Source organism: Ammodytes marinus (assembly GCF_949987685.1).
Source record: "Ammodytes marinus genome assembly, chromosome: 4".
NCBI classification, from domain to species: domain Eukaryota; kingdom Metazoa; phylum Chordata; class Actinopteri; order Uranoscopiformes; family Ammodytidae; genus Ammodytes; species Ammodytes marinus.
This window is the reverse complement of record NC_137233.1, coordinates 28,984,078-29,011,740: the sequence shown is the minus strand read 5'-3', so window position 1 is coordinate 29,011,740 and position 27,663 is coordinate 28,984,078. Positions and strand designations below refer to the sequence as shown.

Genomic DNA, 27,663 nt, shown 5'->3' with positions numbered 1-27,663 from the left:
CTGCTGACTGCAGTTTCCTGTCCAATAGCTGCAGCACAGAAGTCTGAAGCAAGGCAAAAAGTACAGTGGGAGTAAAGAGAGAGAGAGAGAGAGAGAGAGAGAGAGAGAGAGAGAGAGAGAGAGAGAGAGAGAGAGAGAGAGAGAGAGAGAGAGAGAGAGGAGGGACCGAGTACACACAGGACCGACACACTGCTCATTTCAAGAGTTGAAACAAGTTTGGGACGCTGGTGTGCTGCTGGGACTTTGTTTGGCAATAGAAGGCGAGCAAACGTGCAGAGCAGACAAAGAGTGTAGGCTACAGCGAGCTGCCTGCAGAGACACACCAACCTCCCAACATCTGGTGTACTGGAGGACGGGGCGAGCCGGAGAGAGAGAGAGAGAGAGAGAGAGAGAGAGAGAGAGAGAGAGAGAGAGAGAGAAACTTTAGGAGGTGGAGAGAAAACTCTATCTTCGCTGGAGAAAAATGCATTGAATTGGGCGCATGGGGGCACCTATACATGAGCCGACGAGAGATTTGGTGTTCGCGCAAAGTTAAACAGCGTGGAGGGAAAGAGGACGGTAAAGGTGTCGGAGGGCGAGAAGTCCACCTGGAGCGGTCAGAGAATGAATTAGCCGAGGGCTTAGGCTGCACCGCGTCCCAGCCAGAGACAAGGTAAGACTTTGTTTCCTCGTGCTGTTGTCGTGGATTAATGCGAGTTATTGAGAAGTTTATCATTTAAAAAGAAAAGTAAGAAAAAAGGGTCCCCACACAGCTGAGCTCGGTGTGAGCATGCAGGGACTCGTTTTGGGAGAGCAGGGCGCAGACCTACAATAAAGGTAAACAGAATACGCCCGTTATGAACCACCAGTCACAGTTAGTAACCTATAATAATACTAGCTTACACACTTTTGAGTTGTTGACTTTAGTATTTTTAAAACTCACGTTTGAGCTACAAGTTTGGCACTATTTTTCAATGCGCAGTGCGATGTCTTTTTCTCTTTTCCAGACACTTCTTACAACGTTATGCGTTTTCAGAAGTAGACTATATAACCCCAGCCTACGCCTATTGTAGTTTATAATGGATGAACAGAAATGCACGAAACGAACATGAATTCGGTTAACGTAGCTTTCGCAACAAAAAAAAAAAACGTTCACAAAAATGTCCACCTATAGGTTAGGTTGTCAAAACTTTTTTGGGGGGCAGCGAGTGCGGAGCAAAACCACGAGAGCGCGCACACAGCTGTCCAGCTGAGTTGCTCTGGCAGGGCAGGCGCGCTCCAAACGATGGCACGTGACACATATAGGCTACAGTGAACTTGACCTGTCTCAATAATGACTTATAGAACGTGACCAGGACTCGGTTCTGATTGGCTGCTCGCACCCTTGCTTAAATGTCAGATGAAACACACCTGTGATTTGATTACAGGTAATTAAGCAATATACGGTAAGAGTACTGTAGACATAGGAACTACGGCTGCAGTGTGAACAAACAGTCTATTGTTATGTAAGTATTATAGATGCTTGATTTTATATTAGATATAACTCATTACCCAACCTTAAATTCATTATTAAAATAATTCAAAGTGACATCAAATTAGGCTAAGCATGTTCTCTACATGCTTGTTGCAGGATTTTCGATGAACCATTTCTACTAAACCGAATGATATACTGACATCCAAAATGACAGTCTTTGTTCACTTTCTGCACATTTAGTTTTGAGTCAGAATGACGTGAAATATTTACATTGAAAATCTCGGGATACATTTTTTTCCTCTTTATCTCATGTTTCAGTGTTAAAATGATTGATCTTGATTTGGTCCAATAAGTCACCTTGGAGTTTTAAGCAATGCTGTGCGTGAATAGATAAATGCAGGCAACCGTCTTTGTTTGCACCACACAACATTGAAGAGTTTATACACTATCAATCAAAAGTTTAGGCTGTGATTTGGCATATCCGTTGTGTTACTACTGGTTCATTAAAGTGCTGTGCCCCTTTTCCTTTAGTGATTTCTAGAATAGCTGAGAGGGATTCATGTTGGTTCTAGTCTGGAGCCTGACTGAACATTGGCCTCTTGGCTTGTTCGCTGGATTTGAAAGACAGAAAACGAGAAATCTTTAATGTGATTCATGCCATCGATCCATACAATACAATGTCTCTGTGCTTCAGGCTCACTCCTTGGCCCCTCCACCTCCTGCCATAAGAGCCAGCCCTATGCCCATGGATGAGGAGAGGAGTGCCCCTGCCATCTCCCAAGAGACACCTGATGATGATGGGGTCCCCAGCCTACCAGCTCCACAACCCATTTCACACACAACCTCCTCCTCCTCCACTACAGAAAGGGCAAACGGCTGCCCGGAACCAAAGCCCTGTCCTAGTGAAGGTAAGGAAAAAAGGTTGGCAGTAGAAAAAAAAACTGACAAACCTACACAAACAGCTCTTTTTTTTTTTTTTTTTTTTAAAGATATTTTTTGGGCATTTTTATGCTTTATTGATAGTGCAGAGAGACAGAGGTGAAATGGGGCAGAGAGGGGAGTGACATCCAGAGAACGACCGCGGGTGGGAATCGAACCCGGGTCTGCTGCTGGGCCCGGCCCGGGAGGGGGACGCCCTACCAACTGTGCTAAAGGCGCCCCCCACAAACAGCTCTTCTAACTCGGCTGTTTGTGTATTTGTGTTTATGTATAAGTGTTGGAGATGAGGGAAAAGAGACAGACCCTACAAACAGTGATGTGATGGGTGTATACTGTACGTGTTTATAACTGCTATCATCAAGTTCAATTGAACTTGTATAGTAGTTATTTTAGTACGTGTGTGTGTGTGTGTGTGCGTGTGCGTGTGCGTGTGCGTGTGCGTGTGCGTGTGTGTGTGTGTGTGTGCGGGCGTGTGTGTGTGTGTGTGTGTGTGCGGGCGTGTGTGTATGTGTGTGTGTGTGTGTGTGTGTGTGTGTGTGCGTGTGTGTGTGTATTGTGAAAAACTTGGAAGACTAGTTAGTGGATTAAAGTTGAGAGAAAAGACCTCTCCGTTCTCTTTCGTTCTCATAATGGTGGGAGGTTGGCCAGCATCTGTGTGAATGTATAATTTCCTTTTCTTTACAAGCTATGGGAGACCTTCATACCCCCCCCCCCCAAAAAAAAAAACAAGAACAGACCAGTGTATCCCCCCCCCTTTTGTGAAAGTGTGTGTAGTATAGGTTGATGTTAGTTTTCCAATGTGGAAAAGTCTTGACTGAGTCACTGTTGTGTTTAAAACTTTAAAACAGGTAATTTGTAATTGCCAAATGGAAGACTCCATGACGCTGAACCCCCAGAAAATAATTAATTGTTTTTTTTGGGGGGTGGATGTCATTGTGATTCATTGGGTTGGAGGCCTTCTCACTGACAGTTGCGTACTACTGAGGTGATAGGAGATCTGTCGGTGTGTGTGGGGGAGACATGGTGCCCCCTTGTATGGTATTGCGGGGGACGGGACGGGGGTCAGGACCAATTCAGCGCATTGGAACGCTTATAGGCCGCAATGGGACTCCTGGGAATTTGGTGAAGGACCCCCGCGACCTTTCCCCTTTGGTGGTTTGGTCATGGTAAGGGGTCGGCTGACAGTTTGGGGGACATGGACCAACTCAGTCAGGGGCAGTTAGTATTGTGGCGGAATGACTCATCCAGGATCAGCCACAATGATTCAACTTTCCTCAGGCTTTGGTGAGAAAAACAACAGCGCTGACTGTAGATCAGAGTGCAGTGCAGTGCAGTGCAGTGCAGGGTAGGGTAGGGTAGGGTAGGGTAGGGTAGGGTAGGTGGTGCATGTGTTAAAAAATGTTGGGGAAGTGTGCAGAGATTTTAAGGGACTTATTGCCATGGGGACCTTTCACATAATTCTTCAATTGTGTGATGGGGTTCTTTCATTTTTTTTGTTGATGTTGAGACAAGTCTCAACTCAATGTTTACTGTATTGAATGTGCTTAAACATACTGTAGAATCCACACACACACACATCTCTGTTTTCCTTTTCATTGCGGTTGACCATGATGAGTGTAAGTAGTACAGCATCAGATTTAATGGTAATACCTCTGTGAAGGGTTTGGGAGTTATTAAACAGTGGGTTTGTGCCTGAACTTGTTCTCGTGGCTGTGCTGACTTTACCTGGGCCTGCTTCTCAGAAAGCCAACACAGTGTGTTACTGTGGCTTCCCAAAGTTAGACTGTTTCTCTGGCTCACTGGGGTGTGTGTGTGTGTGTGTGTGTGTGTGTGTGTGTGTGTGTGTGTGTGTGTGTGTGTGTGTGTGTGTGTGTGTGTGTGTGTGTATATTTGTGTGTAAGTTGAGGGTAGTTAGGTGAGCCAGGGTGGGGAGGAGAAGATTGGTCAGGCCTCTGCTGAGGGCAACAAGGCCCTGCTTTCAGCGCTCTGCTTCACCCCTCACCCATCCCTCTGCTTGGGACAACATAACAAGCATAGATGCAGATATTTGACTGTTGAATCACATTTCTGCCCATTTATACATTATTAGAAATGGATTGGAACCGGTTTCAATGTGACACAAAAGGTTTCATACATACCAGGAGCATTAAGACTATACATTTTATACATTGATTAATACGAAGGTACATACAACAACTTGTACATTTACAAAAATGGCATCCACCCCTGCAGCCAATTTTCTGGTGTTATTTTTTTGTCCATGTTGCTAGGTAGGTAGCCAGCTAGCTATGAAGAAAGCTGACATGCCCTTTCTTTATCATGCCTAGTAAATTCCGATTGGTCAATTTACTCCAATTTGCGGAAACCAAACCTGTGTGAATAAATGTGAGATGTGTGTGGGTGGTAGTTAGTTCCCAACGGCTTGTCCAAGGCTACATTTACACAACGCCATGCTCAAGAAGTATAGCTATTCTATGCTTTTAATAAAGGGTTTTACAGATATGAAAGCTTTATGGTTTGAGAATACACTTACAATACAAAAAAGTATCCTTGTGTTCATTTCAAGATGTCGTGCAGGACTTTTCACAGATGTGTCTTTTATAATGGCTGTCTAGGTGTAAAATGCTTGCTTGGCCCTAGTAGACAAGGTCATTACAAGGACATTGAATGGTGGTGTGTTTGAGTGTGTCTCTTGCTGTTGTCAGTGTTGCTCTCACTCAGGCATGAAGATGCAATGAGGCTGTATGTTTATATAGGAGCTTCTTACCACCACATGCTAGATTCCCTCAGCACCATTCTCCTTGCCACTGGCATCTCCTTCAACCTATTTTTCTCTCTTCCGCTGTTCCTCCACTTCTTTTCTTTCGTCTCAGTTCTGTCCATCTCCACATTAGTTTTGAAAAACATAATAATTGCAATTTAAAGGGGGAAACTTTTCAAATCACTAGAGCCATGATTCTAACTAGAAGGTTAAGGTTTGAGTCGGAGATCATTAGCTTTAAGAGAACTGTTGCCAGCAGATTAAGCCAGCTGTAGCTAATTAGTGATTCATCTCAGATGGAAGATTTTGCTGTTCTGTAGAAACCTACTATCTATGGTAGAAACCTGGTCTTTACTTTAGTAAGTTCACTTAAATGATTTTGTGAAGAACATAAAACTACTCCGCAGCACATCATATATATATATATTTTTTTAAAGATATTTTTTGGCATTTTTATGCTTTATTGACAGTGTAGAGACAGAGTTGAAATGGGGCAGAGAGGGGAGTGACATGTAGAGAACGACCGCGGGCTGGAATCGAACCCGGGTCTGCTGCTGGCCGAGGCCCATGGGGGGGACGCCCTACCAACTGAGCTAAGGGCGCCCCCCTTTGCACATCATATATTTTTGATAACTTTTCATCTTAAGAGCTTTGAATCGGGACTTCCAGGATTTGGGGCTGTGAGGCATCCTTTAGTAAGACTGTCAAGCTAACGTTAGCTCAGACAGCTATACAGTGCATGGCTAACTACCTGGTAAGACGTAGGTAGTTAATGCAAGTCAAAAATAAGATTACAAGTTTTATACACATTTTTCTTGTTAAATACGACTTTTTAGGGAATATAATCACAGGATTGGGCAACATATAGTTGTTTTAACTGATATTTTGGTTAAATCGTTTAGCACTGCTGTCAATATACAGTGTGTGTGCCATCTGTGGTCACAGGTTTAGATGTTTGCTGGTGTCTCTTTGTTCATCCTGGTCCTCTCTTTTATATAATACTTCCTCTGTCTACATTACAGTCCAAACCATGTTTATTTTTTCTCTCTCTCTCTGTCTCTCTCTCTCTGTGTGTGTGTCTCTCTCTCTCTCTGTCTCTGTCTCTGTGTGTCTCTCTCTGTCTCTCTCTCTGTCTCTCTCTGTCTCTGTCTCTCTCTGGTTCAGTGCGTAGATGCAGCTATTTGCCAACTTGTCCCCTTTTAGTCCCTGAGGTTTGTTGAGGCTTGCGTCTAATTTGGTTTCTCACCGAGATTGAAATAAACTAGGAGCAATTTGAGGCATTTTTACAGCATATTTGAACGACGAAAATGAGCATGCACCCCGCCCCCCCCCCCCCCCCCCTTCACCACCTCGCAAACATTTGACAAGCTGTTGCTGTTGCTGCTGCTCTGAAGGCCTGCACTCTCTCTCTCCCTCTCTCTCTCTTTCTCTCTTTCTCTCCATCACCGGCTCTTGACTTGAGTGGTGTCTCCAAATCCTCGTAGCCCATGTCAAATGCTGTTGACAGATAGTGTCAGCGTGTTGGGATGTGAAAACTACCCTAGAAAACTGTCTTGCTGAGACACTCGAGCCAGGGGCTTGTTACTGTACACAGACTGTTATACAGTGACATATGTGATGGTGAGCTGTTCAGGTGTGTGGCTGTTGTCTCTTCTAGTTTAAAACTTTACAATCAATATTGATTGAACACTTAGATAAACATTTTACAAGATGATATGTTGTATTTTATAGTTGAATAACACATATAAATGAAAGTGAGAGTGGGTAACGTAAATGTAGTAGGCCTACATTTTGATTGTAAATTGACATGGAAATTATTTTAAGCAAGAAAAATGTGTTAGTCAAACTAGTATGGACAGTATTGCTACCCAGCCCTATCATTTTTTGCCGTTTGTCTTTGTTGATTGTGCCGCTGACGTCCTGAATATTGAATCACTGAATTCTGTTTATCCTCTTGACTGTCAAACTGTTTGTCCTTAGTTTCCATACGTTGTATAGTACAGTGTGTGTGTGGTTCAGTATCTGGAACTGGCGTCTCTTTTTCAGGACTCACTTGTTTTTTAAAATGCAGCAGGATAGCAACTCAGTTAACACGGCAGCTGTTTAGTATTTTCCCAGGATCCAGTGGAATCTCAGAGACAAAGTAACACAATTAAATTCCCCAGCATTAAGCCTGTTCAGCAGCAGACACTTTTTGTCTTTAATGAGCTTACACTGCTTCATTCTCTCAGCAGCTATAATCTCTGTTTTTTGGACATATTCCAGTGCTGCACTCTCACAGCCCCCTCTGTGCAATGTGCGTGTGTGTGTGTGTGTGTGTGTGTGTGTGTGTGTGTGTGTGTGTGTGCGTGCGTGCATGTGCGTGCGTGCGTGCGTGTGTGTGTGTGTGTGTGCGTGCGTGCGTGCGTGCGTGCTTGCGTTTGTGTGTGTGTGTGTGTGTACTCACGCTTTCAACCTCTGTCTGGATTGCAGCTAAACAATTGCCTCTTCTTTCCTTTTCTTTGTGTGTATGAGGTTATAAGTGTGTATATATATTTTTTTAAAGAAAATTCAGATGAAAACCATGTCTTTGCTTTGGTTGTGTGTTTTCATATGTGTTCTTTTTCTTTTGTATTATCCCCGGTCTTGGTCGGAGCCCCATAGCGGTTGTGTGTGTGTGTGTGTGGTTTCAATCAGTTCCAGTCATTACTGCTGGCCAGTGAGCTGCTACTGCGTCCTCTCCACCACTACCTCTGCTCTGCTGAACATTATCCTGCTCGGCTGCTCTTTAACTCACCTCATTGTGTCTTCTCTCCAATTCTCTCAACTCTCTTATCTCTATCTTTATGTTATTTTATTTAAAGATGGGTCAGCAGGGTGTGAACGTGGGCACCAGTGCAGTGTGTGTCTCTATGTGCCTCAATAGTTCACTTTCAAGTAGGGCAGCGACTGTAATATATTATCGATTACTCTCATGCTTGTTTTTACGATTAATAGTTAAGGAAATAGGGAAGAAAATACATTGGACGGGAGAATAATGAAGTAATAACTTTTTATTTTGACATTGCATTATATATTTTATATCACTATATAACAATATAACATAAGTAATAGATTGATATTATCAAGCTTTTAATGTATGTTTTCATATTAATATCATAATACTTCATTTCATGTTCCATTCTATTCTGTATTTTATATATGAACTTATATTATCAATAAACGTACGTTATATACACTAAGTATGTAAGTATGTTTTATATATTGTATTTATTATTTATATGTACAGTTGTAAAGTACTAGCATTATACGTTGTATATACTAGTACTTTATCCTATATTTCATACATCATGGCTGCGGAAGGTGTGTACTTCACTTTTGCACCACCCATTTATATAATTAAGGTGTTGTAATGTATATTATACTTTAATTTATTTGTAATCTCTCATCTTCCCTTATATTGAATTATTTCATTCAAATAGTTCTTCATCTGTTTCTTACCTCTTGGGTGTATAACTAAAGTGGATACGATATAAAAGTTTGACTTTATTAACTCATCTGGTGCATCTTTGCTGCCTGTTTTGTCAGGTGTGTGAGTGGTGAGGGGCACAATGTTCAGCATGTCTTTGCCAACGGGATGTGTACACCTGAAACCTCCTTTTGTATACACATTAAAAGTCAGTGTCTCTAAAGGAGCTGCAGTGAGGCTGTAGAAACAGGGTTAAGGTGGTTTAAAATACTCCAGGTAAACTCAGCTCAGTGCTCTGTTCTCTTGTCAACCATCTCTCCCCTCCAGAGATCCTACCCACAGGAACACTTTCTGCTCCCATTCAGGTCATAACAGGATATGTCACATCATTTGCCAGCTCACATAACCTGGATGTGCGTATGTGTGTCTGTACCCTATGCGATACATATGTTTTTGTTTTAATGGTTAACTGTTTGTTTACTAGGAAACTGAAATTCCTCTGGATGGCTCCTTCAGGGCCACTGACACGTGTACATGCACCAAATTGCAATCACACATGAACACGCACATTCAGTACATGAGCATGTGCACATAAACACAGTCAAGCATGCACAAACAAATACACATACTCACCCACACGTGTAAACACACAGCCAGGTCTCCTCAGAGGCCCTTGATTGCTCTGGTCTGATTTGAATTAGAAGGCTCATCTTTCTCTGATCTCAGAAATGGCTCTGAGGTTGCGCGGTTTGGTGGTTTGATGCTGATGCCAGCACACAATTGGTTGAAGGCCTGCTTGGATGGCACTAGGGCTTTGGTGGAGATGTGTTTTGCTCCAACAATCGTGGTTTTGAACGTTTACAGAAGGAAAGCTTTGACTGAGTCTTAAGACCTATACACACTTTTAACCCATAGCACTCTGTTGACATCAGAAGTCTAAATGAGAATATATATACAAATGCTGGGGTTAAGCTGACCAGATGATGAAACACATAGTTGGTAAGAATGTGATTTATCCAACATTATTAAAAACATTGTACTCTGGTATCCTTACTACTACGTACTAATAGCATTTTCTTTAAATGAAATCAAATAATTTCTATTTATAAAGCCCAATATCCCAAATAGCCATTTGCCTTCACAGCCCGTACACATGCCAACCTCTGCCCTGAGACCCTCTTTACACTTCCAAGGAGCTACATCTGTAGTTCTTGTAGTAATAATGGATTCTCCTTAAAATGATTGTTGTGTAATGGTGGACCTTAGATTGCAGAAGGCTGTTTTGTTGGGCTTTTGAGTGGTTCTGGTAATGTCATGATTGCCTTTCAGAGAATGAGACCATAACAACATGAGAAGCAGGATGTGTATAACCAGTAAATGCACCTAAAGCGCTTTTTGCATAAATCATATGACTGGTCTTGATATTTTCAAAAACCTGCCAACTGTCTGCAGTCATTAAAGTCAATTGTTGCCCCCCAGCACATGGTGAAATATTAATTTTTCATAAACCATCTACAATATTTTGCTAAAATGGATACCAGCTGGATACAACAATGGAGGGTTATAGTTACTGATTGATTTTAATGGACTCATTGATAACTGATTAACTGTTTGTAGGAATATTAAACAGAACATTTTTAAGCAATTCAAATACATGACCAAATGGCCAGTGTTCTGCCAATTTCTGCTACCTTGTCAGATTATGCTACCGTAGTGCGACTTGATAGCAGAGTCTATCAAATCATGCTACCCTATCAGAAAATGCTACCTTAAGTCTTTGGTAGCGTATTTGATCTGTAGACCAATTACATCTATCAAATGATGCTCCCACTACAGAATCACGTTATTTTACACCACTACTCACCCAATGTACACTGTAAGAATATGGGGAGCATATTTAGATGCTGGTTTATAACGTCTTTATTGAAGATTTCAGGGGTATATGGATAGGCCAATTGACTGTAACAAATAATGCTCCCACTGCAGAATCAAGTTATTTTACACCACTACTCACCCCATGTAGCCTACACTGTAAGAACATGGGGAGCATATTTTGATGCTGCTTTATAACGTGAGACTATAATGCACATACATATCTCTTAACTAGACATTTGGCAGTGTCGAGGTCAGCAGTTCTCACCAGTGACTATCATATCTGAGGCTGGCTGATTGAGACTAAGGGATACAACATGGGCCTTAGAAATGGCTTCCATGTGCAGGAGTAAGATAATGTTTGACTGGGAGTATTTTTTTAAAATGTGTGTGTGTGTTTGCGTACTGTACAGGTATGTGTGTGTTGTATGCCTCCTGATATCTAACTGAACGGAAGGGCAGGAAGCACTTCCCAGTCTTTAGGTCCTGTTTATGCCCCCACTAGCTTCACACCACACAAAAGAATGCTTGTCACACACACACACACACACACACACACACACACACACACACACGGAAAACCCATGAAAGTGAAATTCTTCTGCTGAAAACACTGTTCCTCTTCCTCTCCTCAAGGTTACACCACCTTAACCAAGCGATTCAGACCAGTAGCTTAATTCTCTAAGAAAATAAAGATAGTGTTAGTTCAGACAGGCTAAAGGTCTTTGCTCTACAAGCAAAACGATAATGCAATGTATCTTTATAACAGTTAAAAGATTATAAAAAACAGCCACTAGCTAGCACAAAATACATACAGCACACAAACGGCAACATGATGGTTGTTTCAATAAATCAACAACCCTTTCTTCATCATAATGGTCATTTCTGAGAATGTATTAAGTAATTGTTGGCAACATAGAAAAGAATTGCAGAATTTTATCCTTTCAGATGTATTTCTTCTGTAGTAAAAATACTTGTCATGGTGTAAATAAAAACTAAACTGGTCATCTCTTCAGTAGTTCAACTAGGTTCACTTTAAATTGCAGTCTTACAAAATATATAATAATACATCGCTCTATGAAAAGCATGTATAAACTGTATAATCTGTCATATAAATTCATTTCTATTAAAAAAATTGGAAGTACCACTTCACCACATGCATCAATCAGTAAAGCTAATGTTTCTCTAACTACTGTAGATAACAGCTAATATCAAAACTGTATTTATTTAGACAAACACAATATTAGAAAGAAATAACTGGATTCTACCAACTATGAGAAATCTATTTTGTGTTTTTTACTTTGTATCTTATCTCTGCCTTCACTCAAAACACTGCTTACGTTCCCGTTGAATTCTCTAATCTCTAGCAGCTGAGATACCTTTGCATGGACATTATGACTGTTTAACCGTAAAAGTGGGAATTAGTTTGGCCAAATATGCAAAGGAATTTATTTGTAGGAGTGGAGAGGGAATGTGAACTGGAGACAAGGAGTGTGAGAGGCGGGGGACAGAAAAGAGAGAACAGATAGAGAAGTGAGCGAGAGTGGATAGAGTAAATAAACATAGCCGGGAAGTGTTGAGTCCACGCACAGGACGTGGTTTGGCTTGTGTGTGTTGGTGTGTGTGTTTGTATGTGTGTGTGTGTGTGTGTGTGTGTTTGTTTGTGTGTGTGTGTGTGTGTGTGTGTGTGTGTGTGTGTGTGTGTGTGTGTGTGTGTGTGTGTGTGTGTGTGTGTGTGTGTGTGTGTGTGTGTGTTTATCAAACCCAGCTGGCTCCCATTTGCCCAGGAATGAGTCTGCACCTCTCAGCGGCCCAAGCCTGCCCTGCTTTGAAGGCCTCAGTGTAGTGTGTATGTATGTACATATGTATGAGTGTGTGTGCATGATAATAGCTTCATTAGAGCTCTGCATGGCACCGGTGAACACATAAAAAAACACCCAGACATGTATTTACTGTATGCATATTATGTGTACATCCTCTTATGTGTACGTTTAAAGCGCACGCCAACACACTTACACCCACGCTCAAACACACAAACAGACATCCCAGCACACACATAGACCAACACAGATTTCAGGTTTCACAAGCATGCACAAATAGCCCTAAACAGTCTCTAGGGGATGGATTTAACTGCTTCCAGATGCAAGTTCAGGACAGAGCACACACCAACGCATTACAGACAGAATCTTCTGCTTTGTTGAAGTCAGCAGAACTCACTCTGTTTAAATGAATTAAGTGCTAGTGGATGGGAAATAACATAGGAGAGGACAAGTTTACTACAAGTGGGAAAACAGCTTGTTGCCAATGCCTGATACTATCCACATGCAACGCAGCTACTCGCTCAAGAGAGAAAAGAAAGTGGGAACCTGAACCTGATAACCTTCGGAATAAAACTCTGCGGTCTCACATAAAACCTGTTTGAATGTGTGTTGACTCTGTATGTGTGTTATGTGTTGTTTCTTTAGACGTGGCACACACCTATACTGAGCCCCTCATATTGAGGTTGAATGGCACACCAGAAAGGTCGCTACGTGATGATGGAGACAAGTGGAACAGCAGCCTGTCGCACACGCAGCTCACAACACCCTCCAGGAGTATCACATGTGAGTAAATAGCACCCTCACTCTCTCTCTCTCTCTCACACACACACACACACACACACACACACACACACACACACACACACACACACACACACACTCAGAAAGACTGGTGAGAGCTTTTTTTTTCCATTACCGATCACTTATGAGTCACTTTGCCTTTATCAAATACATTTGTACACCCCGAAGAAATGGGTCGGGTAATCATACACACACAGACAGAAATATCTACATTGTCAGCTAAGTAGGTTACATTTCTGATTTCTGAAACAAAAGCAACTCTGCAGCCAAATGAAATACCTTGCCCCGTCTTTTCCATTTTCTTCTGCTGCACTGCGTTTCATTGTGTTGTTGAGACTTACGAAAATGCCATGACTACACTATGTGAGATCAGTATTGTTTAAGTTACTTCAATTTCCCAGTCTCCGTGAATTTTTTAAAGGGGTTCATTAGACAGCTTCGATGTCGATCAAGTCAAAAAAAAAGTCCTGTCGCATCCAAGCTGGCTAGGCTGGTTCCACTATCTGTTTCTGTATCTCAAAACACTATATCTCTTTTACTGTTTCTTTCTGAAGAAGTCAAATATGCTTGGCTTTATTATCCATATTCTAAGAACAGCACTTGCTATTAGAACCTTCTTTATGTTTTCAACAAAGCTTTAAACATGATTAATTATCTTTTAGCTTTCATTGCCTATCATTTGTTCTAGCACAGCCCTCCATTATCCATGATCCATGATACAGACCCGCATTCATGTCTACCATTGTCATCTTCACATCAGCTGAATTTCTGCAGTTTGAAAAATGTCACAAAGGTGGCATAGAGGTTTACGTTTAAATTCATCACTTCACTACTTTAGTACATAATATATAATTATCATGGTGGAAAAAAACAAAAATATGTAGGCGGAATTTCTTTCAAAAATCTGTCTACTCAATATGTCCCTCACTGTCTATTAGCGTACGGTTGCCACTAGCTAGTCCGTCAATCTTGTCATGTTTAACCCACAGTAACAGGGCTTGCGGGAAATTATGTTTGTTAAAGGGCTGCTTTAAACAGAAAGATTACGCTAAAGGGACAACGATATTACATCAATATGTAATGAAGAGTAGCGTCCCTCTATGCACATTTAGGAAAAACCCACACAACAACATACAGCTGAATGTGTTTGCCCTTTTCCAGTCCTGGATATTCAGTCATTCGCGTTATTTCAAAATTTCAATGGGATTTTCAATGCGGTTCTACTGACATTATGCTACAGTTGTTTTACCAATCCACCCCAAAGAACGTTCCTCATATTGCTGTGACATAAACTAGCTACTGTATCCGGCAGCATGGACTGCAGGGAGAAAAGTGCAAGTGGAGGGACGAATGTGTCGCGTATATTGTCGGCGCTTTGTTTACACTCAGCTCTCCAAGTCTAAACTACTTCCCATGCCTCTACAGCTATCCAATCATTACACTGGGTGTGTCAGCGCCTCTCCACCTTCATTTGCTGGTGAGGAGTGTCATAATAAACACCTGGAACTTCTCTTTCTAGACTCATATCACCAAGCACCTCCACCAACCATCTCCCTCCCCCCATAGTACAGTACTGTGTAGTAGTAGTTCACTCTCCTTTGATGTCAAGTCCCTTCCAACCCTCTGTATCAAAGCCAAAAGGTTACACAAGTATGCTATGTCATTACGCCCGCCGCCACATATATTTTTCTTGCCTCCCATCCAGTTTGAAATAAGTACAACTGCAACCTAATGCTCAAACTAGGTCCACTGTGCCATTTATTCACTTAGAAGACCACAATAATAACACCCACAAAGCTCTGTCTGGTTGCGTGACCCGCTAACTTAAGGGCACTGTAAAAACGTTCAAATTGCCCTGCAGTGCTCTAAATCTGTCCTTCCTGTCATTCAAAGAGTAGAAGGGATGGCGTGAGTGAACGGGGGAATGAACGAGAGGACAAAAGTGAGGAGTGAGAAGATTTGGTTTGAGTAAGCTGACATCTGAGCATGTGTTACACAAAGCTATAAGCATCTTTCCTGGAATCCAGGGCCAGCCATGGGTGACATGCACAAACACACAAACCTTGCCCTGTCGTAATAGCTAGGCCTTGCGGTGACTGCAAAACCAGCAGTTCAGCCAGGAAATGGATAAGTAGGTGAATGCCGTGCGTTTTTTTGAGTTGAGTAAGTGTGCGTGAATGTCTGCCGCTTGTATGTATGTGCGTGTGTGTGTGGGTGTGCCTCTACCTGTCCTGTCTGCTGTGTGTGTGTGTGTGTGTGTGTGTGTGTGTGTGTGTGTGTGTGTGTGTGTGTGTGTGTGTGTGTGTGTGTGTGTGTGTGTGTGTGTGTGTGTGTGTGTGTGTGTGTGTGTGTGTGTGTGTTTGTGTGTTTGTCTATTTCTAGCTCAGGCTGGAAGATGGGAGAGGTTTGGGGTGGATTTATTTCTACTTCTTTCTCTCTCTCTCTCTCTCTCTCTCTCTCTCTCTCTGCCTTATTTTACATCCCAATAAAACCTAAGAAACCCACCAGCTCCATATGCCTTTGTGGGGAGGGTTGTGCAACTTATGCAACAGGACACATTGTGCTGCCATGCACGCTCGTCCTCACTGGCTTTCCATGTGCCTTCATGTGACTCCTCCCTTCATCCATAGCTTCCTCCCTCTACAACTTACACAATCGCACATGTGTTCACGAATCACGGGGACTTGAACCGCAAAATATAACAGCGCTTTAGTCCTAAAACGTTATGCCTTTCAACGGGCATGTCTGCTTAGTGATATGTTTGCCTTTGGCCTGTGTGAGTCAATTTGTGTGTCTCCTGTGAGCCTCGTAAGCCTCTATCAGCCAGAATGTAGTCTGTGTCATCTGTTGCCAATCAATCAATCATCCTCTGCTTCCCTGGCCTCATAATGAGTGTGAAGACATTACAGAATAGCTGTGACTCAGGCGCGCGGTGAGGTCATGGCTGTGGGACATCTGTGAACTCGTGTGCAGAGTGTGTTTGTGAGTGAGGAGGTGAGAAAACAGAAGCAAAAACAGACAATTTTCTCAGTTCAGTCTCGCACTGATGACATCAGAGCTGCAGTATGTGTCTGGCCCTGGGCCTATGACAGGCTGTCTGAGAACAATGTGCAGAGCGAGCTGTTAACATATGTGAGTGCGAACACATGCGCGCACGCACACACACACACACACACACACACACACACACACACACACACACACACACACACACACACACACACTATTTGTCACTGATGTCATGAACACACTTCTGTCTTTGACGTCACGGACACAGCAGGATACACATGTTCCCAGATGTTTCACTCTGCACACTCTTCCGGACCAAAAGGAAACAATGACACATGTAACCCATGACTGACTGCATCACAGTAGCATTTGAAATGATGACCCCCTGACTTTATTTATTTCTCTAGCAGCTTGAAATATGTCCACCAAGATAGAGCATTTGATACATGTGCCCTTGAGTGGAGCTGTTTGTTATTATCTTGTCATCAGTGGGGAGGAGGGTACAGTGTGTTGTTGGTGTGGAATCTATCAGGACTGTGATATTGTCTTTAATTAGAGAGCAGTCACTGTGCCCAAGCTGTCTCTCATCAGTGTTCTCTCTTCCCTATTCGCTCTGCCTTTTATGTTCCTCCAACTGTCTTCCTAGAGATTTACTGTCTCCTTGTCGGTCACATTTAATCACACACACAGTCACACACACACACACACACACACACACACACACACACACACACACACACACACACACACACACACACACACACACACACACACACACACACACACACACACACACACACACACACACATTTTACATTCACTGTCAAGTTAGATAACGGTGAAGCAGAGCCATCTTTGTGGGCAGTGACATCACAGAGGTCAGGTTTGAGGCAAAGAGTCATTTGGTTGGGGTCTAAAATCAGGGATAAGTGTTGTTATTGGTCAAGTGGTCCACTCTCTTTTCCTCTTCTTTTCATACATCAAATAAAGACCTAGCCATGTGTTTTGAAATATTTTGCCAAACATTTTTTGTCAGGTTAAATTCCACGAATGAATCAAATGTTGCAAAAGAAAAAAGTAGTGAAATGAAGATCAAAATATGCAATGGAGGGAATGAATAAGCAGAGTTTGGGAATGTCAAGAAAAAGTTTTTTCCAGAACTTATGGGTTTCAGGCAAGTTATTTTGTGTCAGACAATGTCATATTTCATGGGAACACAGACACAAAGAAATGTACTTGGCACATTACAAAAGAGAATATTGTTGGCCAAACACAGCTGTGCCGACATAAACACATCAGTCAACTCAACCCTGGGAGATAGTTTGCTTCGTATTTACTGTCTGTAAATAGTTTAAAGAAAAAAGTGAATGAGAATATCTCAATAATTTGCATTTGATGGCATTGATTTGATTGCTGATACAATGTACATTCATGTGAGTGGTTGAATTTGTGGTTCATCGCATGTTGTGAGTGAGGGGAAAACAAACCACGCGCTGACCAAAACATAACAGTATAAAAAAAATTCACGTCTGTTGTCATTTTAAGTAATAGACTTCAAATAAGTGTTGGGTCTGTCGCTATCATAATTATTGCTAATATGTTGAAGCACTGTATTATCACCTATTACAAACCAATTCTTTCATTTAGATCCAAAGCATTCTGTAGAAATGAAATCTTTCCACCAGTCTCTACAGCAAACACGTTGTGCTTTCCCAACAGTGCTGCCAACTACTTCTCTGTTTAAGAACAACAACACCATCTGGTTGATACGCCTGCTATTCAGAGTATGTTGAGTATGTTTAGAATATATTTCTAGTATGGTTATTTTTTTGTAATCTTGATGATTGATTGGGTTCAACATTTCCTCATTTTCTTATCTGAGATTGTGTCACTCCACTTTCCTAGAAGTGCAGTTCTCCAGGACACCCTCAGGGCAAAAACATGCTCCGACCACTTAACCTTAAAACAACTCCTTTTAAAACAATGTCACTCAGCCCGCCTTTCATTTAATCCACCTTGCCTATTGTACCTACATTTGTCTGTCGCATATAGCCTGCTTATTGTGACGCTCTATGTACGTTATATCATAAACTGCTGACTAAGGATTTTTTTTTCAAATTAACCTCCTATTGGGAGTTACAGATAAGGTGTGGGATTTTCTGCATGCTTTATCTTTAACCTGCCCCAGCACATAACACAAACACCCAGCACCACTGACCAGTAATACATCAAAGTTCTCAGTTTTACCCACAATAATTAAACAACCATACTAAATACCATACTGAAAATAAACTGCTTCATTTAATTATTGCTCATTTTAAATACACAAATGTGCTGTGCAAACAATGTTGGTGCAATCATTGTAATACTGTAAGAAAAACAAGTAAAGAACTGCAGCAGAAGTCCACTCCTCACTGTGTTTTCTTTTTAGTGTTTTAGTCTTAACATAAATGATTGGATATATTATGCATCTATGTCTGTGTGTGTTATAAGTGTGCAGGCTCTTTTGCTTATTGACAGTAAGATGAACTAACTGTTTCTTTTAACCATTAGATTAGTCACAACTTTTCTTGCTCACACCTCATTTTGGGGCATCTGACTCAACCCTCTGTTTATATGTTGTTGTTGTTGTTGTTGTTGTTGTTGTTGTTGTTCAAAGTAGAGAGTGGGTGCAACCAAACAGGCCTCATTAACGCTCTAGATTTGGGTGGTGGCGTGCCAGAAATGTGGGCAAATCTCATTGTAAACTGTTTTAAATAACATTTTATTGCCCCGACTTATCATTTTCCCATTCTCACAGTTTTAGCAGTTGACACATGGACTTTGGCCCACAGTTAAAAACAACACAACTATACAAGAAATCCCCAAAAGGCAGATTGATGCGAATAGAGGTTTTTATGGGCACTTTTGAAATATTGCACAAAGATTGTGAAACTCCCAACTTTATTTGAGTCAATCAAGCCAAGGCAATTCTTTATTTTCATGATCATCAATGGCACATGTCAAACATTTGATTACACTTTGACCGACATAGACAGACAGTGCACAAGAGGAGACGGTATATAGGATGAAGCAGCTGGAAAAGGAACAGACAGGACTTCACCTTCATTCTGGTGACTCATTCCAGAATAAGTAGAGAAAGAGAGAGAGAGAAAGAGAGAGAGAGAAAGAGAGAGAGAGAGAAATGAACAGCAGTTCTCATGTCTGGGAGGGAGGTGTGTAAGTACAGGGTATACAGACGCCAGGAGAGGAAGCAGAGGTGGAGGTAGTGTGAATGGGGGGGGGGGGGGGCGTGCTGCTGCATTCAATTTATGGTGACTCACTCACGCTCGCCCAGTGGCCATACACACATCTGCACAGACATACTGTACATGCACATACACACACTAACAAACCACAGCTCTGGCCAACACTGCTGTGCTAGCGCCACACACGCACACTTTGGTTTCCCAGACTCATCATGTTAATCCCGCAGTCATTTGGCTTTTTATTTGCTGTTATTTTTAACCAGCTCCCCACTGCTGACTCATTGTGTGTGTGAGTCAAACCCATGCATCCTCCTGGTCTAGGAATGCACAAGCTGCAGCCCATTGCTTCAACTTTGTTCTTGCAATTTTTACGGCTCCATCTTCCTCCCTTATGTTCTCGACAAAGGGTATTTGTGTTTGTTCTGTGTGTCCGCGCATGTTCTTGCATGTGGGCATAACCTCAAGCTCTCTTTAGAGATAGTGCTTATTCCCCAGATTCTATCTCTGTGTGTCTGTATGTCTGTCCGTCCGTCCGGCTGGCTGGCTGGCTGCCTGTCTGTCTGTCTGTCTGTCTGTCTGTCTGTCTGTCTGTCTGTCTGTCTGTCTGTCTGTCTGTCTGTCTGTCTGTCTGTCTGTCTGTCTGTCGGTCGGTCGGTCTGTCTCTCTGTGCACTGTGTCCATTCCGACACAAACACACACATACACATTCGCATTCTATAAGAAGACTGAATTTCTCAACAACTCACAATCCCCGGGACAATATAGACCTTGAGGGAATGCTGAAAAAAATTGTGCAAAGCTTCCCTCCCTCCCCTCACTCTAATCCCCTTCTTCTCTTACCGACCTACATCCTGGCCGGCTCAGAGTGCAGAATATACAATAGCAATAGGAGCACCGAGAAGCAGAGACAGAAAGGGAGGAAATAAAGTGAGGGAGGAAAAGAGGAAAAGAAAAAGAGACGTAACTTTATTGACTTTTGACATACTTTCGGGGAGAAAGTATAGCTCCTTTTTCTCTTGCCCTGCACATACATGCAATGCACGCCTATACACTCATGCACATACACACACTGGCCCTGCAGCCTGCCAAACATCTGGAGCAAAGTTAAGAAAAAAACGCTGAATGAAAGAATCTTTATTAACACTGGATTGGTTGTGTGTGACCGCGGCCTTCAGCCAATCCAAACAGGCCTGGATGGGTTATCTGTCTCCGAGTGGTTATCGAACAGACGCTTTTATTGCAAGACGTGTTTAATAGCTGGAACTCAGGACCACACTCTGTGTGTCTTTAGTGTGTGTGTGTGTGTGTGTGTGTGTGTGTGTGTGTGTGTGTGTGTGTGTGTGTGTGTGTGTGTGTGTGTGTGTGTGTGTGTGTGTGTGTGTGTGTGTGTGTGTCTGTGTCTAAGAAGTTTCTGCTTTGATTTTTTCTGTGGGTCTGCTTGAATCTACCCGGCCCTGTAAAGTCTCACCACACCTCTCGACACCATATGCTTTCAGGTCAAGAAAATATTTAGGGCCTAAATAGGATGGTATTAAATACTACCATAATATATAAAAACAGGCTTCCATTTTATTCTTCTTTTTAGGGTGCGTGTTTAGTTTGGCAGTGAATGTGTGCTTTTCTGTTTCCTTCTCACTAGCGGCGGTAAAACAAACCAAGCGTTATATTGAGCCAAAATTAACAAATGTACATGTGTTGGTCGATACTCTATAGGTCCTATCAAAACTGCATTCTTTCAAACACTTTTTCCAGAGACAAACACTCCTCTCTTCCTCTCTCACACTCTTTTCATTAATCTTGTCTTTTTTTCCCCTTCCGCGGCCTCTTTGTAGTTGTGTAAGAGTCTAGACAAGTAGGATCAGAGGTCAGTTCAGCTCTTCCCATGAGCTATTGTCTTAAGGGTGGGCTTTGTAATTGGACTCCGTTTCCCAGAACCTCCCTCACATGACACTGCATCACCAAATTCTGTGCACGCACACACAAACACACACTCACACACACATTTCCTATTTCTAGCTTGTGAAGATTTGCTGCGTGACTTCTTTTATATTGTACGTTCTAATGTTTGGGGGTTGGATTGTTTTTCAGAAAAAAAATATTATTCATGTTAAATGATAAATAGATTAATTCTTAGTATAAATTATTTAATTATTATTTTAACCTCATACGAGGATTTATTTTTTAAATGTTTATGAAGAAATCAAATTTTTACTCGGATGATAATAAATGACCTGTAACAGTAAACAATACCATCAGTGAAAACATCACTAATTGTATGACCTCATCGGGACAAATCTTGCGGTCTCTCTTTCACTCGCTTCCTAGTTCCCCAGTCGCTTATACAGTGTATATTTCCTCAGTGATGGAGGTTATTTCACCTTCTCCTTGTATTCATATGATGGGAGCACAATAACAAGATCACCCAACAGCAGAAACCGCACTGATCTCCTCTGAACAGATTAAACATGTCTATACTGACCACAGCCTATTGTAAATGAATGTATTTTTGTCCCTTCCAAGGTCAGCCAGCAGCCAGATCCACGCCCATCCACCACACCCAGCCATGTCGGACACAGCCCGGCAGCCAACAACTGCGCAACGGAGCCAAGCACAACGCGACGCACGCACACTCCCCTCACACGCACTGTCCGCATCAGCACACGCACACGCCGCACACACACGCCGTCCAGGCCAACGGGGTGAGGAACGGGGGCCCTCACCCTAAGCTGGGCTCCCTCCCTAGGGGAGGCTCATCCACCTCCTCGTCCTCTTCGGCCGCCACACCCAAACACACCAAGAGGCTGCAGTCCAACCCCTCCATCACCTCCCAGAGCAGCAAGAGGAGCAAGAGCAGCTCCAAGAGCACCAGCTCCAAGGTCCCCACAGAGGCACAGGACGGTGAGATGTACACAGGAGATGGTGACACGGCAAGGGGGGGGGGCAACAGGAGAGGGAGGGACACCAGGCAAGGTTCAATAGCACAGTTTGGTCATCACGTCTTGTCAAGAGTCAATGTTCAGAATTCATCTTTCCCCCTGGCTTATTATCTCTGACCCCAGAAAACAGCACAGGCATACATTAGAATTATTAATATACAGCTAAAGGATTTTATAAGGGGAACAAAAAGTCATTGACTGAGTCAGAGTTCAATTGAAGAGTGTATTTTGTACCTACTTAAAAATGTTATTAATATAAATAATGATAAATATTTATCAACTTCAAATGCCAACTTAAACATGGACTCATCGAAAACCAAAGGAGAGGCTCATCAGGCTAGAACATATTTCAATGTCTATAACCTTGTCTTTTCCTGAAGCACTCCTGGTAAACAGTCTTCTGTTGCCTGCTGCTTTGAAATGCAGGTTTATGCAACCACCTCATGTCATGGCTTGAATGACTGTGGACCTTTTTGTTTCAAAGAGGAAGCAGGCAAGGTTCACACACTTGAACGCTAATCAATGCAAACTTTAAATAGTATGGTATTCAACATTCTCAGCTCAAGGTAACTATTATTATACAATGTAAGGTACTAGCTTTTCTTTTCACTAACACTTATAAGTGTCTCCTTCATGACCAATGCAAACACTCAGAGGACAACAGAGAAAAAGCAGTTCTGTGGTTAAGCAGGGAGATTAAGATAACAGGCGTATTACCCATGGTGATGTAGTAAGACCAGACCTTGTGAAAGGCAAATGGCTTAAGTCAGTGTGCTAATGTATTCAGAAAAGTATTTTCTTGGGAACTCATTTCTCAATCATGTCATTGTCCCCTGATTGCTGACCTATGCACTGCCAAGCTGTTCTTGACAAATTCGGTTGCATTTTTTAAAATTGCATATTTTATTGTCATGAAACATAAATATGTTTATGTTGCCAAAGCATATAGAAAAAATAAGATATTGGATGAAGGCAGTAGAGAAAAGAAGAAAAGATTATTAGAATAATAAGAGAAGACTTTTTAGATTTAATTTTTATTTATCTCTAAAAATAAACATTATGTAATAAAAAGAAAATCGGATAAAACACAAACAGATGAAGCAATCCAATAACTAAATAAAGGATGAGTTTGAGAAGGAGCAGGCAATAGCATAATGCATATACAGTATACTATATATACCTGCCCCTACCTTACACTATCATATCAGAAGAAACATGATCTTCCGTCAGTCTGCCCCAGGGCAGCTGTGGCTACTATGGTAGTTTACCACCACCAGTATGACTGTGTGTGAATGAATGGAACCTGGAACCCTGTAAAGCGTCTTTGAGTGCCTTGAAAAGCGCTATATAAATCCAATCCATCATTACATAAATGCAGTAAACCTGGAATTACTACTCACTCCCTCCGTCTCTCTTTCTCTCTCCAGCAGACTGCTGTGTTCACTGTATTCTGGCCTGCCTCTTCTGTGAGTTCCTGACCTTGTGCAACATCATGCTGGACTGCGCCACCTGTGGCTCGTGCGCGGGGGACGACTCGTGCTTCTGCTGCTGCTGTGCGTCGGAGGAGTGCGGGGACTGTGAACTGCCCTGTGACATGGACTGTGGCATCATCGACGCCTGCTGTGAGTCGGCAGACTGCCTGGAGATATGCATGGAGTGCTGCAGCCTCTGTTTCTCCTCCTGAGGGGCCCTACAGCCACCATCATAAGGGGCAATGAAGAAGAAGATGTCTGCTATGCTACACACTCCCAAACACAAGCCCGGGGAACAACTTCTAAACCAGTGTCTAAGAGAGGGGCGCTTACATCAAGTCTTTGTTACCTTGGGTTCTGTGGTTGACACTATATTGGCAGGCGTATAGTATGTCCAATGTTTCTTACAGGGTTTTTTGCAAAAGCGAAAAAAGTTGTGACCAAATGCTGAGAGCAGTCACTGGTGTCATTCTCCCCTTCCTTCTTTGATCAAACGATGGGACAGTAGTAGCCTCACCCTGCCTTTGTCTTTTATGTTTGGTCCATTCCTTAACAAGGGAGCGCAGAGTTGGGTTCAAAGCTGTGGTCCTGGCCCATGGTTGTCTGGCAGGCCTGAGCTCTGTAACCCCTCCTACAAGAACTAAGCTTTTTATTACAACGGGAGCCCCCTTGTGTCGTCTGAAATGACTGGAGTTCTCCAAGCATGAAGAATGACCTCCAAAAGGCAAATGAGAAAATGGCTCCATTTAACCGGATTTTAGTGTTTCTGTAGATAAGCCGCGGCAGCGTAATGGGGAAATGTAACGCTCAGATCTCAGAAGAAATGGAGTCTGTCCTCCTGTCCTTGGCAAGGTTAAAGTCTTCCAGTTTGATTGCATACAGTGGCCTTTTAATGAACACACACACACACACACTAGAAGTGGAGAATGTTGAATCCACTGCTGTCTTTGTTCTTGTTGCAATGTACAAGATAGAGAGAAAAAAAAAACATTAATGGTGGCTTGTGGCAATATTACCGACACATTTCTTTTTGTTAATATGCATCTCACATAATGGACTTATTTAGAGAGGAACAGTGAGAGGATTATGCATCCGCCTGAAAATGGGCCCCATTAAATGAGTACTGTAAGTGATGAGCGAATGGTTGAGAGGCTCCGTCATGGACACAATATTGACTCTTTTAACATGTGAAGGGAGAGAGTTCTTAATCAAAAGCCTCTCTCCTAGTTTAATGTTTCACACCCTGTTTACTTTGACATTTTCTTTTTGTGGAGGGGCTTCGGCTGTTTCATCCTCGTCTGAATGGTTAGAGCCGGAGAAGGACAGGCTGGAGGATTGGAAGGCATCATCTCTCTTTTTTGAATACATTTTATATGTTTTATCTTTGTCGTTTTTTGCTATCACGTGAACAAACGGCCCATGGCTTAGCTTAAGGCCTGAATCGTCAAGTAGGGTTCCTCCTCGCCTTAACCAAATCTCTATTAATCATTGTTTTGTAGATTTTAGTTAAAGATATTTTTGCATTTCTCCTCCAATGTGAAAATCACATTTTTTTTTTGTGTGTTATCGGGTTTCGCCTGGCTCTCTGTAAAGCAGACATTGCTAGACTATCTAATTTAATTCCTTGAATTGAAAATACTCACGATATTATGCTAAGTTACAGTAGATCCATATGCTCGTAGTATGAATGGTACGCTTTTGATAACAGGCCCGCACTCTCATATGCTCAGATTTATACCTTCTCCAACCCAATACCTCTTGAGATGTCACCCAGATCTGTTATGCATTTTTTTTTAAATGACTTGATACAAATCTCTCTCTCTCTCTCTCTCTTCTCTGAACAAATACGTTTGTGCAATTTTTTTTTTCTTCATGAAATTACCAAAGAGTTTTCCTCTTACTGGACCTTACGTTCGAGACCTATAATTACTTGTACAGTGAAGAGTTTTTGCTATGCTAATGTGGCTGTGGTTGATTAAACCCTATTTTAAGGGCTGAAATATAACACTGTTGATACACTACGGCTGTAAACCATCCTGATGACACCATAGAGGGAAGAAGTTCTGGAAATCAATTAACGCAACTGGAGAAGATATTACAACTCTTCATGTATTTTTTTTATATCAGATTAGATGTGTTTCAAATGTTGGGACATGGTTGATCTCAACTGGGACCATATCCTGGGGAGCCCCCTGGAAAAAAAAAACATGCATTTCTTTACATAGAGATTTATGAAGGGAGAACTGGATTATAAAATGTTATGTATAGAAGTGATGTCATCAAGTGCAGGTTCTGACAATGGTGCTTCATCTAGGGACATTGTTCTTCGTCACCAGACCAACTTCTTCACGAAAAAAAAAAGTAACAGGTGTACTTTTGTCATAAATATCTCGGAGTGTGCAAGGCTAGCACATTAGGGTTTCAAACTCAAAGATAACCCAGTCTGTCCTTAACAACACTGGTTTGTTCACAACAGAGGTCGGTTTTGTTTACACCAGATGTCAGTCGGTACAAATAATTAAAGCCGTTTTGTACCATTGGAATTCAGATTAGAACACGCCGAGCCTTTTAAAATGTTAGTTAGCTACAAAGTCATATCTAGTCTCGACTGCTAACAATGGCACGTCTGTTCTGCCCCGTTATAGCGAGCGGTGTTGAAATACACGGTTCACCTTGCTTTCATTCAAGCACAGCTTTGACATAGTATCCTACATTTCCTACTGGCTCACTTCACTGTTTAAACAATAGGTTTGCTGTTTTTTTTTTTTTTAACCCGAAACAATTGAGATGTTGTATTCGATCATTTATGACTCTGCCAAACCACAACCTCAATCATTCCAGATTTCAAGACTCTATTGCACTGTGCTGCAGCGTTATACTGGTCTGAAGCAAGCAGAAGTGGAAGTCTTTTTTAGGATCAATATAACCTTTAAAAAAAAATAAGTCGACAAAAAACAACTTTGAAGCTCTTTGAAGGAGTAGATCTTGTTAACATTGTTTGACCTTCCTTTGAGATTTCTATTTTCCAAAAAGTAACTTGACTTTGGGTGTTTGGAGAGGTTAAGAGGTTTGCAGCTGGACAGTAAAGTGCAGTGAGGAGGTGCAGCAGAGTGGTAAGTCTGTCAGCACTAAAGCTTAAGGCTGGCTATGCAACGTAAATCATGTGAAACAACATTTGAATAAAAGGCTGGCTTGGAAAAAAAAACAGTTAACACATAATTTAAGTTTAATTTAAGGATGTTGGAATAATTTTTTATGACTTAAGTCATTAAGTGATACTTTAATGTCACTACTGAGAAGTGCTTCACAATATTTGGAGAATGGAGGTATTAAAACACACCAATAGCTTGGTCTGGTTATGGAGAACGCTGTCCCCAAGATGAACACAAGTGTCCGTTTCAAACATTCCCTTTTATTTTGTCAAGCTATCACTCTAATACTGGAAGAAAGCACAATTTTACTTTCAGCGTACTTTCCGTTCTCAGTATTATCAGTCTTTCGGTTACAATTACGTTGACCACAGAAATGTCGGACTGTTGACTTTTCATGGATATATTCTCGTATTATGGGATGGAATTTGGATATTGATTCAAAGGGCTGGCCACCTCTGCTAGCACTCCGAAGGTTATTCTAGCCCCAGCTGAATTGTGACAAGACTGTAGTCCACTATAATGTCATTTTGTTTACACTACCCCCATTTAATGTCAAATTGAATTGCTGTCCTGGAAATCACATTCAAATATCTTTGTTTAAAACTGAATAAACAATGTGAACATCCAGGCAACATGTAACATTCTTTCCCTGTATCTCCACATTGGCTCCAATCTTATATTTTTTACATACATAATAATAAGGTTTTCTATGTGCCACACATTTAAGTATACTTACCAAAGGTGAGTTGGAG

The 27,663-nt window shown here is 41.9% G+C and overlaps 1 protein-coding gene across 2 annotated transcripts; it reads left to right on the top strand.

The window, feature by feature from the left end:
• The first annotated feature begins 115 nt into the window (after positions 1 to 115).
• On the top strand, positions 116 to 27,490 carry mdfi (MyoD family inhibitor). 2 transcript variants are annotated; one of them, XM_080026922.1, is made up of 5 exons: positions 116 to 652; positions 2,148 to 2,361; positions 12,939 to 13,076; positions 21,872 to 22,249; positions 23,718 to 27,490. In XM_080026922.1, the coding sequence occupies exons 2-5, from the start codon at positions 2,193 to 2,195 to the stop codon at positions 23,969 to 23,971; spliced, it is 939 nt and encodes a 312-aa protein (XP_079883048.1). In that variant the 5' UTR covers positions 116 to 652; positions 2,148 to 2,192; the 3' UTR covers positions 23,972 to 27,490. The 2 variants fall into 2 exon arrangements, with proteins under 2 accessions (XP_079883048.1, XP_079883047.1); XM_080026921.1 differs by having other exon boundaries at positions 23,715 to 27,490.
• Positions 27,491 to 27,663: the final 173 nt, after the last annotated feature.